At 33.4% G+C, this 19,097-nt stretch overlaps 1 protein-coding gene across 8 annotated transcripts in view; it reads left to right on the top strand.

Annotated features, from left to right (window-relative positions):
- The window catches only part of LOC114333367 (zinc finger protein 493), a 77,419-nt gene that overhangs the window by 34,822 nt on the left and 23,500 nt on the right, over nt 1-19,097 (top strand). For all 8 annotated transcript variants that reach the window (XR_007698399.1, XM_050652228.1, XM_050652231.1 and 5 more), the window contains exon 3: nt 9,707-9,829. Coding sequence is in view for 7 of the 8 variants with exons in the window: in XM_050652228.1 (XP_050508185.1) it covers nt 9,707-9,829 (123 nt within the window). In the remaining variant the exon portion in view is untranslated. The remainder of the gene's footprint in view (nt 1-9,706; nt 9,830-19,097) is intronic.

The following is a 19,097-nucleotide window of genomic DNA, read 5'->3' as shown; positions in this document are numbered from 1 at the left end:
CTGTCATTAAGCTAATTTACTAACGACTGCGGTAAGTAAATTTAACATTGTCCCCATTTGCTCCATTAGTTTGGTTAACATCTCTTCTAGTTTAGCCATGTTGTTGACAGACTGAATATTTTCTGGTATTGTTTGACTGGTTTGTACTTGGTTATTTGTTACTTGGGCATATGTCATTCCAGGTTGTATATGTCTGTTAGCTGTTTGTTGATTTTGTGGTAAGGCGTTGCTTTTCTCTCGTAATGCTGGATACAATTGTTGCTGTAATTGTTTGTGTAATTGTTTGTGTACGTTGCAGCCTCTGTAATTCGCAGGGTGATTCCCTCCGCAGTTGGCGCATTTTACATGTTCATCTCTTGTTTTGCGGGAACAATCTTTTGTTTCATGTTGTCCTGCACATTTGACACATTTGAAAATCTTCCTGCAGTAAGCTTTGGTGTGACCAAAAGCTTGGCATCTAGTACATTGAGGTATTATTCTCTTGGTGTATGGAGGTTCGCATTTAACGATATTGTTTCCGAGGTTCGTAATATTATATACTTCCTTGTTATTTTCATTGGGCTTAATATCAATGTAGAACATAGGCAAGGCTATTTTTGTAATTCTATGTTTTATATTGTGGATATTTGTTGCCTCATGGCCAAGTTTTTGCAATGACTGTTTTATAGTTTCAGTATTTGTTTCGTGATGAAGTCCTCTCATCACAAATCTGAAGGTTTTCTCATTTTTTGGTCTGAAGGTATGATATTGGGTGTTTTTTTTTATCCAGTTCGCTGATTAGTGTATTGAAATGTTCTGGCTCAAAAACCTGAACTTTGGTGGTTTCGTGGCCAATGGTTTTAAGTGTAGTTTGTAGTTACAGTTTGAATCAACTCATGTAACCGATCTATAGCTTCTACATTGTAAATTGTTATAGGTGGAGGTTTCGGTTTGTCATTTGGCTTATTAGCTTCGTTGTTTTCACCGGACGCTTCTCCCTCTTCTGACAGCTCGCTGAATCGGTTGTTGGTTTCGATTGGTTTCTGCAGCCAGTAGTCGTTGATTTTTGTTTGTTTTTTGGCATTTATTAGTTCTGGACTTCTGAGACTTCGTTTTTTACTATTTTGTACGGTTTGCCATTCAGGAGTGTTTTGTACTGGCTGTTGTGTGGATGTTGAAGGTAGGAATGTTGAGGTATTACAATGAAGTTGTGGAGTAATATTTGGATAGGTAGGTGCGACATTCGTTAACTGTTGAACTTGTATTGGGTGTTGTTCGTTAATAATCTGAGGTTGCTGATGCTGTAATAATTGAGGCGTATAAATACCTGATTGTAGCATTCCATGCTGACTAGCGGGTGTGATGAACTGTGAAGGTTGCATAATTGGTGTGGTAGAAGGGTCCATTTTTAACTTTGTTTGATGTTCACTTAATTTTAAATTTAATTTTTAATATTTTAAAATTTTTACACATTTTTACTAAATTTTTACTAAATCAACCGGACTATTTTGTTTATTAATGTATTTCAGCTGTTAGCTGATAAAAGCAACAGCGTATATTTACTTTTAATGATACTATGAAAAACTTGAAAAACTTTTTAATTTGTTGTTTCTTATTTATTATCGTTGAAATATAATAATTTGGATACGAAATCGACTGCTATCGACCGAGGTTGAACATCGAATTGCGCAACTTTGAGCCTAGCAAGTGTTCGGCTTGCACCCCTTGGACTTGGCGCCCAGGTGCTTCGCACCCCTTGCACCCCCGGGTTGAGACGGCCCTGATCTGCTGTCTCTCATATGCCCTAGATATTCAAGTTTTATCTTTTTTATCATCTTCATCAAGTCACGTTCGCCTTACCTATTTTCTTTAATACCTCTATGTTTGAAATGCCTTGAACCCATGATATTCTGAGCATTCTAGGATATGACCACATCTAGAAGTCATAGTCATACTTTATTGATCCTTTAAGACATTCAAAATAAATGTATAGGATACGTCAATATACAGAATTCAGTATATAAAAAAAAACATCAATGTGTATAATACAATATTCACTGTGTAACAAAATTGACAAAACATAAAATACATAAAATAACATTCTTACAAGTAAAATATGAAGCTACTGCAGTTTGTCCTCCAGATATTCATTTATCGAATAATATGCTTTTCTTATGAGTAAATCTTTAACATTTTTTTTAATTTAGTGGAGATTGGTATTTCTTTCACAGCTTTTGGCAAATGGTTGTATAAGGTCAGACCCAGATATTATCTGAAGCTATTTTGAAATTTGGATGTTCTGTGTTTAGGAACTCGTAAAGATTCAGCACTTCTTGTATTATAATAGTGATTGTCTTCATTTACTGGAAATGTATTTATTTCCTCTTTTACATAGAGTAAACATTTATAGATATATAGGCAGTAGAAAGTTAAAATTTGATGTTTAATAAAAATTGGTTTACAAGATTGTTGATAATCCAAATTAAAAATTTTACGGATAATTTTTTTTTGGGTAATGAACACTTTCGCACTATCTACTGAGTTCCCCCATAAAATTACATTATAGCACATGTGGCTGTAAGCAAGGCTATAATAAATGTTTATTAATGCCGATATGGGTAGTGTGTTTTTAATTCTAGATATAGCATAAAAAGCTTTAACTGAATTCACTTGCTCAGACCATTTCAGATTACAATCAATGAACACACCCAAAAATTTGTAGAGTGAGTGGAAGATAACATATTGTTTCTATCATGGATGGTTAAGTTATAGTCATTGGTAGATGAGTTGTATGAATGAAAATAAATCATTTCTGTCTTGTCAATGTTTAATATTAGTCTGTTGGTATTACACCAGCATCTAAAGTAGTCAACAACAGTCTTCATTGTCATTTTTAATTCCTCGAGTGTTCGTGCAGAGACTATTAACGAGGTATCGTCAGCAAACATTGATATTATAAGTGCCCTTATGTGATCTGGTAGATCGTTAATAAAAATTAGGAATAATAATGGTCCTAGCACGGATCCCTGTGGTACTCCTTTGTTTATCGTGAATGGTTCTGAGCTTGATTCTTTAATTTTCACAACACTCTTTCTGTCACTTAAGAAATTTATTACCCATTCTAGAAATATCCCTCTAAAACCAGCGTTATATAATTTATTGCTAATAAATGTTATGTCTAAGCAATCAAAAGCTCGTGATAGATCGAAAAATAGTCCTGCCACGTGGTTTCTACTATCTAATTCATCATAAATACGCTAAAACAAGTTGCATGCGGCCGTGAGTGTCGACTTTTTTGGTCTAAATCCGTGTTGGTTTGGAGTTAATAAATTGAATTCTTCTATAAAATTTAACATTGTGTTGTATACAACCTTCTCTATTACTTTGGAAATTATGCTAAGGACAGATACTGGTCTATAATTTGAAATATCATGAGGGTCATTCTAGGTGTAGCGGCTCCTTGATCCTGCATATTATATTGCCATGATGCAGTGTTTGGATATCAGGCTTTGATGGCCAAAAGAATCTTTGGCCCACTCTGGCCATGAATGAGACAGTCATGTCTTTCTCTGATTTATTTTCAACAATCCCTGCAAAAAAATACAAAAATTGGTAAGTTACCAGTAGGTTCAAAATATTCAACACTATTATATATATAATAAAATAAATAATTACCTGGATACCATTGGCTGTCATATATCACTCCAACCCATGATCCTACAGCTGTCTCTTCACCAACTGGTAGTGCAGTAGGTGTACACATTTTGTTATCATCAGAATCAGATGAGGAATAGACATCCTCATAGCGCAGGCGCCTCTGTTTTAAATCCAATTGCCTTGAGAGGTCTTCTTCCGCTTTGGAAATATTGTGTTTAGTCATTAAGTCTTTGTCACTTGTTGCAAGCCTGTTTCTTGGATGAATTGTTGATAAGCTTCTTTGACTGACATGACAAGAAACCTTTTTTGCACATTAGCTCTTTTGTTAGTGACAGGGTCCTTAATTGATTTTGTATCCCTTTTTCCTGGAGCCTGCTGATAAAAAAATCTTTGACAGTTTTCTTTACCTCATCAGAGTTTGGTTGTACATTTACGAGGAGGTTTGGTCAATATCAAATTTGGGTATTCCAAAATCAGTTTCCGCACAACAGCTTGTTTCTTGGAAGGACTATCTGCTAAAACTTTTTTAATCCTATTTACAGCATTTCTTAAGCTCTGAGGCCGTTTATATGAGCCAAGTTCTGAAGCTACACTGGGACAATTTGAGTCTTCTCCTAATTTAGCTAGCCTTTTCCGCTCTCGTTGTTTTTGTTTCCTTAATGTTTCATATTTTCTTTTACTTTCTAAGATATCTGGCCTACCTTTAAGAAGATCTCTCTCCTTTGCTCTTAAGGCTTTCAGACGTTGCCTCTCCTTTTCCTGATGTGCAGCAAGTCGCTGGGGATTCAATCGTAGCTTCTCAAAATATCTTTTCTTTTTTTCTTTATTATTGTCCATTTTCTGAAAAGATAAATACATGTAAGTGATTTAGTTCTAGCTTAAAATTATGTAGGTCTATAAGGCTTGTTGAATACCCAGTAAAAATAAGCAACGGCAAATCTAGGGGATTTTTGTTATTGTATGATGTAGTTGGAAACAATGTTATATAAGTGTCAGATGTCAACTGTAAGCAAAAATAAGTGTAAAAGAAAAATAAATGTTGATTTTGATGTTTAAGTTATTTGTAGAATTATTGAGCTTTCTTTTAAAATAAAACTGACTAGAAGTACTTCGGTGTTTAATTAACATCCACGCAATTCTGCAAAACATCAGGTTATGGCCCAGATCACTTGTTTCGTGAGTATTTCGCCAGTAAAAAAGTCAGTGTTGAAGAGCCTGTGTCGGTAGTTTGCCGCGGCCAACGAAAATAAAAAAAAAAAGAAAAGCTGAAAAAAAGGTGAAAAAGAAGCTCGAGTATATATACATAAAAAAAGAAAAACATAAATCCGAAAAATGGAAAATTCATCGGCTGCGTTGAAACTTAGTGGTGGTGACAACTGGGTAGCCTGGAAATTTCAAACAAGGGTAGTGCTAAAAAGCCGTGGTTATTATGACATAGTAATAGGAAAGTCTGTGAGACCGAGCACTACTGGAGATGACCAAAAGAAATGGGATGCTAGTGATTCAAAAGCACAAGAATTTATAGTAACCAGAATAGAGCAAGGCCCTATGACACACATTTTATCCTGTGAGACCTCGAAAGATATGTGGACAAAGTTGAAGTCTGTCTACGACAAAGAGTCAGAGGTGAGCATTCATTTAATGCAACAAAAGTTTTTTCTCTTGGAGTTTTCATCAGGTAAAAATGTTGCCTCATTCATATCACAGCTTGAAGAGATAAAAAATAAGCTAAAGCAAGCTGGTGAAGAGCTGTCCGATAAAATGATCATGACAAAAATACTTATGGCATTGCCAGAGGAATATAAGCATTTTCGATCCGCATGGGAATCCGTACCATCTGATAAACAAACCCTAGATGAACTTACATCAAGACTACTTATCGAAGAAGAAAGAAGTAAGTCAGCACAGGGCAGCACAGCATTGGCGATGAAAAGTGATACAAGCAGAGAATTTAAAGGGCAAAAGAAAACCAGATTAAAGTGCCATTTTTGTGGCAGAGGTGGCCATATTGCGAAAAATTGCTTTTTCAAGAAGAAAGAGAGAGATAATAATAGCCAGAAAGACATAAAAGTATGCAGTCAATGTAAAAGACGAGGACACAACTTACAAGAGTGTTGGTTTAATAAAAATAAAAATGAAAAACAACAGACAAGCAGAGAAGAAAATAAAATTGACAGTAATGCATTCATGGTATATACTGGGAGTAAGAAAAATAAAAATGAATGGTGCTTGGACACAGGAGCTAGCGAACATATGTGCTGGAATCAAGATCTGTTTGAAGAATTGATAGAGATAAGCTATAAAAAACAAGTAAAAGTCGGAAATGGAGAAAAATTACCAGTTAAAGGTATTGGAAAAATAACTCTATGGGCATTTAATGGTAAGAAATTTATAAAGTCAACCCTGTCAGATGTATTATTTGTGCCAGATTTACAATTTAATTTATTCTCAGCTGGATGTGCCTTAGATAAAGGTTATAAGATGTTTTCAAACAATGAAAAATGTGAATTTTATAATGACAAAGGAGAAATAAGAGCATTGGCAACACGGGATAACAAATTATACAAAATGTTATTCTCACAAGAACAAAACACTGAAACCTTTGCAAATATTTTAATTTCGGAACGCACCCCTAACGAAAACTTGTCTGACGGTCAAGTTCAAGAAAACAGCTGTTTAGTAGATGTATTTTTATCAGAGTGTAATTCTGCAAAAACAACAGAAAGTTTGAGAGTTTGGCACTGCAGACTAGCACATCAAAATACTACATATGTGAGAAACTTTTTAAGGCAAAATAACATTGATTTTATAGACGAAAAATTCGTGTGTGAACAGTGTTTAACAGGTAAACAACACAGAATACCATTCAAGTTAAGTGAATCAAGAGCAAGTGAGCCATTACAATTAGTGCATACAGACGTATGTGGCCCTATGGAAGAAGAGTCTTTAGGGGGAAATAGGTATTTCCTGTTGTTAAAGGATGACTATACAAATTATAGGTACGCGTATTTCATGAAAAATAAATCAGAAGTTAAGAAACACCTTAAAAATTTTATATCATTAGCCGAGAGAGAGACAGGCTGCAAGATGAAAACTTTACGATCAGATAACGGTTTAGAGTTTATGAACCAAGAAATAAAGGAGATGCTTGACTATCAAGGCATAAAACATCAGAGATCAGTAGTGTATACGCCTCAGCAGAACGGTAGGGCTGAGAGGGAAAATAGAACCCTAGTTGAATCAGCCCGAACTATGATACAAGGGCAAAAGTTGAATAAAAACTTGTGGGCAGAGGCCATACATACAGCAGTGTATGTTTTAAACCGAACAGGCCCTAGTAGCATAAAAAATGTGACACCTTATGAATTATGGTACAAAAAGAAAGTCAATAATATTTCTACACTCAAGAGTTTTGGTTCTAGAGTATCAGTGCATGTCCCAAAAGAGAAGAGATTAAAATGGGATGCAAAAAATATGTTTGGTTTCTTTATTGGCTACAGTGAGGATGTAAAAGGTTACAAAATATTTGTCCCAGACAAAAATAAAGTTGAAATTCATCGAGATGTCATATTTTTGCCCGAGAAAACCATAGAAATAAAAAATGGGGAGACAGACATGAATAAAAACATACAGATGATATGTGAGGAGATAAAGTCAGAAGAAGATGACAGTGAAGCAGAAGAACCTCAAAATAATAGAGAAGAAAGCAGTGAGAGTGACCTCGAAACTGATAGCAGTGTTGAAGATGTGAATGAAATAGAGCAGGAGCATGGATATGACCTGAGAAGACATATAAAAAGACCCTCAAGATATGATGATTATGTTCTGGATGATGACGAAATGAGTTTGTTGACTTTTAGTGATGATGAAGAACCCCAGACGTATGATGATGCAGTGGCCAGTAGTGAGTGTAAAAATTGGAAGAAAGCTATGCAATCAGAAATAAATGCGTTGCTAGAAAATGAAACATGGGAGTTTGTGCAAAGTAGTGATGGTCAAAAAGTCATTGAGTGCAAGTGGGTGTTCAAGAAAAAGAAAAATGAAAATGGTAAAGTAGTGAAATATAAAGCTCGTGTGGTAGCTAGAGGTTTTCAACAAATTGGTATGTTTTTTAATGATATTTATAGTCCAGTAGCAAAATTACCATCAATAAGGATTTTCTTAGCCATGTGTAATACTTTTGATATGAAAATTCATCAAGTAGATGTTTGTAGTGCATTTCTAAATGGGGATATTAAAGAAAATGTTTTTATTTCACTCCCAAAGGGATTTAAAGAAAAAGAGGGCACTATTTGCAAATTAAGAAAATCCTTATATGGTTTGAAAAGTTCACCTAAAAATTGGAATGACAAATTTCATAATTTGATGCAAAATTTGAGTTTTTCAAGATCTGAATATGAATATTGTCTTTATATTAAAGTAAATGAAAAAGGTAGGATATACATTTTGCTGTATGTTGATGATTTGCTGTTGGCAGGTACAAATGATCAAGAAGTTGAGAAAATAAAATACATTTTAAACAAAAACTTCAAAATGAACGACTTAGGTCAAATAAAACATTTTTTGGGTATGTGCATAACTCAAAATTTGTCTGAAGGCAAAATAAAAATTAATCAAACTGTTTACTTAAAAAATGTTTTGAAGAAATTTGACATGTCAAGCTGCAAACCATCAACAACACCAATGGATAATAATTTTCACCACGATTTTCTCAAACGAAAAAAATCTGAGAGCATAGAGATAGAAAAGAAATGTAGAGTTGCTATAGGATGTTTGATGTATGCAATGTTATGCTCAAGACCAGATTTGTGTATAGCTATAGGTATATTAAGCAGGTATCAAACATGTGCAAGTAACGATTTGTGGGTAGCAATAAAAAGAGTATTGAGATATATTCAAAGCACAGTTACTATGAGTTTGATATACTATAAACATAAATATAAACAGGAAAATTTGATAGTAGGGTACTCAGATTCAGATTGGGCAGGTGACCGTACTGATAGAAAATCTACATCAGGATATGTATTCAAAGTTTTTAATTGCACGGTGTCATGGGCATCACGGAAACAGTCTACAGTCAGTTTGTCCTCTACTGAAGCTGAATATGTTGCACTAAGTGTATGTGTGAGTGAAGCATGTTGGCTAAGATACTTAATGTATGATTTAAAAATAAAACCTGATTATGTAGCGGTTCTAATTCATGCAGACAATCAAAGCGCTATAAGGGTTAGTAGAAATCCGGAATTTCATAAGAGACTAAAACATGTTGATATTAGATTTCATTTTGTACGAGATAAAATTAAGGAAAATATTGTTGTATTAAAATATCTTAATACAAGTGACCAACAGGCTGACATATGTACAAAACCATTAGGTTTAACTCTGTTTAAAAAATTTAGAGAGTTGCTAGGTTTAGAATAAAAAATTAATTTAGATCTAGGAGATTTACCGTTGAGGGGGGGTGTTGAATACCCAGTAAAAATAAGCAACGGCAAATCTAGGGGATTTTTGTTATTGTATGATGTAGTTGGAAACAATGTTATATAAGTGTCAGATGTCAACTGTAAGCAAAAATAAGTGTAAAAGAAAAATAAATGTTGATTTTGATGTTTAAGTTATTTGTAGAATTATTGAGCTTTCTTTTAAAATAAAACTGACTAGAAGTACTTCGGTGTTTAATTAACATCCACGCAATTCTGCAAAACATCAAGGCTCTTGTAAAATTTGGCTGTAAAACATTTAAACAGGTATAGAATGTGACTTTGGCATCCATAATTACAAATGTCCCGTACGGAACTGTCCCGTACAGAACTACTGTTTCATATAAAAATACCGAGTTTGAAAAAACATCAACTATACGAGTGTATTGATAATTTTTCTATTTATTTTTCTAAGCACTTTTTAGACTGTATTTAGATTGTTTTTATATTAATATTTTATTATTTGACTAATTCTATTGAGGTTTTTAAACTGTAAATTAGTGTACTAAAAGTGGGCAAGGCCCGTTAATAAATAAATAAATAATAATATTAGTGCTAAACAATGTGATCTAATTTATATAATTTATTAGCTATGGAAATAAAGGATGAAATTAAGGAAGAGTTAGAAGGTGATCCAACATATATAGAGAGTCAGTTATCCACATCAATATATCTTGAAGATCTGAAGAATGAATCTGAAGATGATAACTCAGGTAAGACAAGGAATTATTGTGGTATTGGTTTTGTAAATAACAAAAACAAATGTTCTTATATCTAAGGGAATATCATCCATAAATTGTTGTAGAGATCAGGAAAGGGGACTTTGCTTATTATGAAGATATACAACAGCAGGGAGGTGGTCATGTCGTTGTGTGTTGTATTTCAATATGTCACTTCTTCTTCTAATAGCGCTGCAACCCTTTGTGAGTCTTGAACTGCTTAACAATGCTGTTCCATTCTGCCCATTTGGATACTTTGCTTCGCCACTGCCTTATGTTCATGATTTTAAGATCTTACTCTATGACCTATGTCATCTATCCACCTTTTACGAGGACTTCGTCTTGTTCTATTTCCTTGGGCCTTCCATCTCTGGATTACTTTTACCGCTCAATTATCTCGCTCTTTTTGTGACTTTCAAATCTAACCATATAGTCGTAAGAGCTAGTGAACCCTCCGACTAACGGTCTACCTGTAAGGCTAGAAATTTGTATAGTGATTTATTTATGTATTTATTTATTTATAAAAATCCAAACAGGTCCTAAAACCTTTTTACATGGACAGTTATAATCATAAACTTTATATAACAAATATAACTAATATATACAGTCATTAGCACAACTATTGATAGGCAGATATAGAAGACTTCAACACAAAAACAGCTAGACTAATGATATCTATTATCCATCTACTAGTTTAGTTTCAACATGGCCTCTAGAGGAGAGCAAACAGATGTTCTTATTTTTCCAAACAACAACTGATATCTCGTTGCTTTTCGAGGAACATTAAATGGTATCCGCATTCGTAAATCAATTGTACCTGAAATATTATTAATTATTTTATATAAAATCATTGCCATTACAAATTTGCGCCTACTAGTCAAAGACAAAACTTCAAATTCTTCCCTTAGCATGGTTGATCTTATGGTTCCATAATCAGGCCATCGATGATGTTTTTTGAAATACAAATAACGAAGAAACTTATTCTGAACTTTTTCTAGTGCCTCTAAATGTACTTGAGGTTGTTGTCCCCAAATAATGGAACCAAATTCTAATATTGGTCTAACTAAAGTATTATATAATATTTTTATACCCTTCATCATCATCATTGGCTCGACAGCCCTTTCTGGGTCTTGGCCTGTTCCAGGATTCTTCTCCACTCTGATCTGTTTCGTGCTTTTTTTCTCCAGTTTTTTATTTTTAAGGTTTTTATATCATTTTCTATTTGTTCTAAATATCTCAGCTTCGGTCTTCCTCTTGTTCTTTTTCCTACTGGCATCTGTTTGAATATTTTGTTTGGTATTTCGCCTTCTTCCATTCTTTCTACATGTCCCATCCAACGCAGCCGTCCTATTTTAATGAATGTTATGATATCTGGATCCTGGTATATTTCGTATAGTTCAAAGTTGTACCTTCTTCGCCAAATTCCATTTTCTTTTGTGCCCTTATATATGTGTCGCAAGATTTTTCTTTCAAAGGTGGCTAGCAATGTTTCCTCTCTTTTAGTGAGTGTCCAGGTTTCTGAGCCGTATGTGAGTACCGGTCTTATTAGGGTTTTGTATATTTGGCATTTTGTTTTCCTTGCGACGTTGTCTGATCTTAGTTGCCGAATTAAGGCATGATAACTTTTATTGGCAATAAATATTCGCCTCTTCACTTCCTCTGCTACGTTATTATCAGATGTGACTAGGGATCCCAAGTATGTAAAGTTTTTTACCCTCTCAATGTTGTATTCTCCTATTGTTATATTTTGTGGCTGCCTTATTTCTGTGTTTTTACTTACCTGCATATATTTTGTTTTGTTCTGGTTGATTTTCAGGCCACTATTTTGTGCAGCTCGTTCTATTTGATTGAATGCCTCTATCATTTCTCTTCTTGATCTTGCGATTATGTCAACATCATCTGCAAATGCTAGTATTTGCACGCTTTTATTAATTATTGTTCCTCGAGTATTGACTGTTGTGTCCCTCATTATTTTCTCGAGTACAATGTTGAACAAGATGCATGATAGAGCGTCTCCCTGGCGTAGTCCCTTTTTCACATCTATTGTTTCCGTTAGTTCGTTTTGTATCCGGATTTTACTTTCTACTTTTAGAGATTCTTTTATCAGTTCTATTAGTTGTGTTGGTATATTAAATTCTTTCATTGCTTTTATTAAGAATTCTCGGTTTATATTGTCATATGCGCTTTCGAAGTCTATGAAGAGATGATGTGTGTCGATGTTATGTTCACTTGTTTTTTCAAGGATCTTTATACCCTTAATACTAGTAAAATCGCAAGTTTGTCGACATATAAAACCCAGCATACGGTTCGCTCGTTTTGCAGCTTTACCAATATGTGTAGCAAATGACAGTTGATTATTATAAATCAAACCCAAATCCTTGACCTCACTGGTCCTTTTTAAAACATTCAGTCCTATTAAATAATCAAATACTATTGGTTCTCTTTTACGGGTAATAGACATAACGTAGCACTTATTTATATTGAATTTGATCTTATTATTGTCACCCCATAATAAAATGTTCTCAATATCCCTTTGAATCATTACGCAATCCCTAACAGTTTGAATTATTTTGAATAACTTAAAATCATCTGCAAATAATAAGTAATCTGAATACTGGATGACTTTTGCTAAATCATTTATAAACATTAAGAACAAAAGTGGTCCAAGATTAGACCCTTGTGGTACTCCCGAGTTAGCCTTAAATTTACCAGAAGTATTTCCATTGTGTTTTACAACAAAACTTCTATTCTGCAAATAACTTTTAAATAACTTTATTAGATTATCAGATAAGCCAAAATTACATAACTTTCTTAAAAGAACATCGTGTTTTACTTTATCAAAGGCTTTTTCGAAATCCGTATACACTACATCCAATTGCAATTGTTTTTCTAACGCATTGTTTGCAGACTCGGTGAATGAAATAAAACTTGTGTTTATCGAGCGACCCGACATAAAACCATGTTGATGATCATTAATACTATTTTTGACGTGATTATATACATGAGCATGCAATATTTGTTCGAAAATTTTTGATGGAGCACACATAGTAGCGACTCCTCTATAATTTTCAATATCTCTTTTGTTACCCGCCTTAAATATTGGAGTAATTGAAGATAGTTTCCATTTTTCTGGAAATTTTGAATAAGTTATTATTAGATTAAAAATATGTAATAATGGTAACTTTAACCACTCTTGGCATGCCTTTAAAATATACGGGGGGATGCCATCTATACCGGCAGCTTTCTTTGGTTTCAGCTTTTTGACTGCATTATCATAATCTACGCTTGTTATTGATGGTAAATTCAAAACATTGTTATTACTAATAATATTTGTAAAATTAGTGTTATAGCTAGAAATGTCGGTAGAATAAACAGATTCAAAATATTTCGCAAACTCATTAGCAGTATCACTCTGATTTATTTCTTTACCCCCAAAATAAAATATTTCTGTTTGATTAGACTTAGAATTCTTATTATTAATGAAATTCCAGAAATTGTTAAACTCATTTTCTATATTTTCCTCAATTTGCCGTATATATTTCCTGTGCTCTATGTTAATTAATGATTTCAGTTTTTTTCTGGTCTCTATAAATTGATTGTTAAAATAAATTGAAACATGTCTTAACTTTCTAAAATTATTTTTTTGTTTGAGCAACTTTTTGATATCAGGCGTAAACCATTTCGGAAAATTAGAATAATTCTTGTAAATATTATATTGTGGTACAGATCCTTCAAATATATTAAGTACTTTTGAGTAAAAGATATCTAGAGCTTTATCTACCTCTATTTCCTCTGTTACAGCTTCCCACGTCATATTTCTCATCAAATCACATCAAATCAAAATTTGCTTTTTTAAAATTAAATCTATTACCAACTAACTTATCTGTTTGTCTAAAACTTGATACTGTAAATGAAAGTTGAATTTCCAGAGATGGATGTAATCTATCTTCCTTTATTAACGGTAACTGCTCTTGACATACATGATAATTCATAGCACACCAAGGCTAAAAACCATGACCTGGCAGGCATCAGCCCTGCACGTGTCGGTGAATGGAAAAGTACATAATTTAGTGTTGTTCTGAAGCTATTTTGTTGTGGCATTTTTACAATTTTAACTATTTATAATGGGAAATAAGCCACAATATTATTAAAAAATGATTTTATTAACGTTTCGACGCCCAAATCGGGTGCCGTTGTCAAAATACAAAATACTACTAACATAAAAAAAAACGTGAAACGTTAATAAAATCATTTTTTAATAATAATGTGGCTTATTTCTCATTATAAATAGTTAAAATTGCATAATTTAGGGGAAAAATAAACTTTCTCCTGTAAAGTTTAAATTTAAGTATGTGTTTGAGTAAGTCATTTAGAAGAAATGTGTACAATGACAGGCGATTCTGAACAGCATAAGACCTTACCAGGCGAGGGAAAAGATTAGGCTTTTTTCCTAAAATTATTTTTTTTGCATCGAACAAAGTTTTTTTAGATTTCTTGAATCATTCCAACAGGAAAGGTCTTAGTGACTTTTCTCTTAGGTTAATAGTTTTTGACATATATTATAAGCGATTAAAAAGTTTAAAAATTGCTAAATCGACCATTTTTAACCCTGAATCGGACATATAACTGAAAATTTCAATGTTGCTCAGGTAGGTAGATATTCTTTAAACGTCGATTGATGAAATCCCGAAGAGTTTTATGCAATACAATATCGAAAACCCCCTTGTTTTTTAATTGCTAATCAAGCGGGCGCGACACTGTAGTATAAATGAGGAGGTTTGAGTTTGCATAGATTCATTATCTCGAGAATGGGCAAATCTGAAGAGAAATCCTCGGACAGGTCGATTTTTGTTTTTAAATTAGGACTTTTTGGCATATATATAATACTAGTGACGTCATCCATCTGGGCGTGATGACGTGATCGATGATTTTTTTGAATAGAAGTAGGGGTCGTGTGATAGCTGATTTGAAAGGTTATTTAATTCTCTATTCAGTAATACACACACCGGCAAAATTAGACGAACACCTTAAAAATGGGACATGTTTGATGTCACGAATTTCCTAAACCAGTGGTCCGATTTGAGTGATTCTTTTGGTATGTTATAGCCTTATTACTTAAGAATATCGTTGTAATAATATTGTTGCTAGACAGCTAAATATCATTTTATACCGGGTGTAACAATAATACTGTGTTTTTTTCTTAGAGTTTGGAACACCCTGTGGACTATTCTAGCATATATAAAATATTGAAATTAAAACTCAGTTATAGTCTTAGGCTTTCTTAACATTTTCTTTTTTGATTCATTTGCTTACGTTGAAAAATAAAAAAGTTATGGGCTTTAAGGTGATACAGTAGCGATCAACAGGTAGCCAAAACGCGTTCCAAGATTGCAGCTATAATTTTGAATATTTTTTCGAGATATTTGGCACACGTATTCGTAATATATAAAGAATGGCGGTACAGAACCCAATTTGAAAAATATATTAATATGTGGAAATTACTCTCTAACTAAATACAATATTAAAAAAACGAGCCTGTACCGCCGTTAAGAAGAACAAAAAAATACACTTTCTTCAAATAAACTTTTTTATCCGATGCCTAGATTTTGTGTCATTTTGGAACTACTAATGAAATAAAAAATTTTAGTAGTTCCAAAATGACACAAAATCTAGGCATCGGATAAAAAAAGTTTATTTGAAGAAAGTGTATTTTTTTTGTTCTTCTTAATGGCGGTACAGGCTCGTTTTTTTAATATTGTGTTTAATTACACAATAATTTCCACATATTAATATATTTTTCAAATTGGGCTCTGTACCGCCATTCTTTATTATATTACGAATAAATGTGCCAAATATTTCGAAAAAATATTCAAAATTATAGCCGCAATCTTGGAACGCGTTTTCGCTACCTGTTGATCGCTACTGTTTACTCTTAACAACTAGCCATGTTTTTCATCGATAAATCCTCATAGTAGGGGAGAAAATTATGCTAAATTTACTGTTACTTGAGCATTGTGGGGACCTATTGGATTGTGAATCTTCTTCTTCAAGTGCCATCTCCGAGACAGAGGTCGGCAATCATCAAAGCTATTCGGACTTTGGAGACGGCTGCTCTGAAAAGTTCGTTTGATGTGCATCCGTACCATTCTCTCAGGTTGCGTAGCCACGATATTCTGTGCGGATTATTCTGTGTACTATTCACGGATTCACGAAAATTCTAGCATATATAAAATATTGAAATTAATACTCAATTATAGCCTTGGGTTTTCTTAATATTTTCTTTTTTAATTCATTTGCTTATGTTAAAAAATAAAAAAGTTATGGGCTTTAACAACTAGCCATGTTTTTCATCGATAAATCCTCATAGTAGGGGAAGAAAATATGCAAAATTTTGCAGTTATTCGAGCGTAAGGCTACGGCTCCACGGGCTGGAAATTGACGCTAGCAGTAGCCGCAAAACGAACTGAAGGTTCCGCAGAACGGAATAGGAATAGCCGAACTGTACCGACTACAGGACTTGTGCGTAGTCGGTACAGTTCGGCTATTCCTATTCCGTTCTGCGGAACCTTAAGTTCGTTTTGCGGCTACTGCTAGCGTCAATTTCCAGCCCGTGGAGCCGTAGCCTTATGCGGACCTATTGGATTGTGAATAGTGTGTGCTAAACCAGAAAAAGGTTAAGTTAACTTTTCCATATATTGGGGGACTTTTCATTTTTGAATTTATTTTCCATTTGAAACTATCGTTTTTTTCCGATTATAGCGCGATCCATCCATAATTCGGAAAATGTGTTGAATAAAAGTTGCTTATTTTTACGTAAAGAATCAAAATCTGCAATAAAAATTTGGGGCTTCTATTTAAGATTTTAAATTAAATTCCCCACCTCACTTCCGTGGGGAAACGTGTTTGGTGCCATTCGATAGATGTTTCAAAAAATATTAAATACGTGTATTTTGCAGTTTTTCGATCTGATGTTCAGCTAGTCAGCTGAAATCCACGGGTAGTCATCATTGTGACATCGCTTATTAATTTTTTTATTAATTTTACATCTATTAAATTACTTTATGCTTGTTTATTAAACTAAGCAGATAATGATGGTAGAGGAGCCCAAGCGGGAATTTTTTCAGTTACTCGAGCGCGTCAGATTATCACATGGGGAGAATCCTTGTACCCTGTAAATGTACCTATAAAATTGGAAAGAAATCCTTTGTAAAAGGTATAAAATTTTTTTATTAAAAATCCCTTAAAAGGGCTACATCACAACAAAACGTTTTCGATTTTTACAAAAAATCATCATCAGTGTTCGATCTAAAAATAAGTATAACCGATTTAATGGATATAAAGTTATTATTTAAATTTTGACAAAGGTTAGAGCAAGTTGGTTATACTTACAAACTGGATGCCAGCTGAGCCACAAAAGAAAAATATCTGGGTAAAAACCCCTTACATATAATATAGATGCCTTAAAAGTTCATAACTTGATAAAAAGGCCTGTGATGGTCACATGGCAAACAGGATAATGCCCTAAGGTAAGGTATACAGGTTTCCCAACACGTGGGATCCAAATTGAGTTGATCACATTTCAATGACTTAATGGCAACTGAATGCAAAATGAGTGATGTTTCTGAAAGGTGTCAAAAGACAGATAGACAACGTGACGTGGAATTTACCCTGTATTAGGACAGCCAACTAATTGTTAGTAAAATATATAATGAAAATTTACATAGTAATAACAAACATCAACAAAGTTATGGCTATAATTACATTTAAGTAAGTACCTTGAATATGTAAGATGAACGTGAAGTATGAAATGATTTTTATAATGAGCAATAGCCAGAATCTATGCAGCCATCTATACATGTTCCTATTCTAATTGAAGTAAGTTCAACTGTGCTGTGGAAAATTTGATTTACTATGAATTAAAAGGAGTGTTTGGTTTAATTGTACCAATGGCAGAGTAAATTAGAGAGTCTGTAGTAAATGGAAGTCTGATATTAAAGTAGTGTTGAAATTAAGATAAGTTGTATGAGTCACAGGAGGAAACTGATATGATATAATGATATGTGAATTAATTGGTTAAGGTACCTGAGTGTTGATATTGGAAGTGAAGAAGAATATCAATTGAACTAATAACCTGGCAAAAGTATGAGGTCCTTTTATGTAACATAAGCATCTAGGACTAAACATGTTTATGAAATAGGGATTTTTTCCCCTATTTTTTATACCAAGTTATCGAGTTGAATTGAAAAGGTTTAAAACTGGATGGATGTATGAAGGTGTATTGGAAAACAAGCAATATGTGTAAAATTAGAAGGTAGTGAATAATTTGTGATTTGATATCAGAATTGTTTACTGTAATGAGGTGTGATGAAAAAGGCTGGGCGCCCCAGAAACCAGACCCCACATCTATGGATAAGAGAGTGGAAGAATTAGTATAAAAACCTTTTATAAATATTTTTCTGAAGTCTAGTTGGACCCATAACGAAAACCTGATCAAATGGCGATAAGTTATGAAATTGGGTGGAAAAGATCAAATAGTGTTAGAGTTGTGACTGGTCGATTTAGTAAAAACTGTGGAAAAAGTTAAAGTAGATTATTTTGGAAAACTAGTAGAAGTTAAGGGATAATGAGTTGATGTTAGAAATGTCATCTTTTAAATAAGTAAATATGGAGGAAAGGTTATTATAAATGAAAAAAGAGTTTGGAAACAGCAAAGAAGTTTGGAAATTTAGGTTAAGAAAAAAGTTGACGATGTAAGGGATTGAAGTCACGATCTATAACATATATTGGTTCTTAACACCGGGGAATTCATGAAGGGTGACCGAGAAAAAAATCTATTCACTTGGGGGGTAAATTAAAAATTTTAAATACGATATTTCGCGAAATGAACATCAAGTCGTAAAACTTCAAAATACATGTATTCAATATTTTTCAAAAATCTATCGAATGGCACCAAACACGTCCCCCCACGGAGGTGGGGGGACGTGTTTGGTGTTAGGTTACTTCAAAATCTTAAATAGGAGATTTATCGAAGATTTGGATTCTTGACGTAAAAATAAGCAACTTTTATTCGCAACATTTTTTTAAATTATAGATAAATGGCGCTATAATCGGAAAAAAATTATTGTTTCAAATGGAAAATAAATTAAAAAATGAAAAGTCCCCCAATATATGGAAAACTTAACTTAACCTTTTTCTGGTTTTAGCACATACTATTCACAATCCAATAGGTCCCCATAACGCTCGAGTAACTGCAAATTTAGCA

Source organism: Diabrotica virgifera, chromosome 5 (assembly GCF_917563875.1).
Source record: "Diabrotica virgifera virgifera chromosome 5, PGI_DIABVI_V3a".
Classification (NCBI taxonomy): domain Eukaryota; kingdom Metazoa; phylum Arthropoda; class Insecta; order Coleoptera; family Chrysomelidae; genus Diabrotica; species Diabrotica virgifera.
Note: the sequence above shows the minus strand (reverse complement) of the source record. Positions and strands in the feature narration are given on the sequence as shown.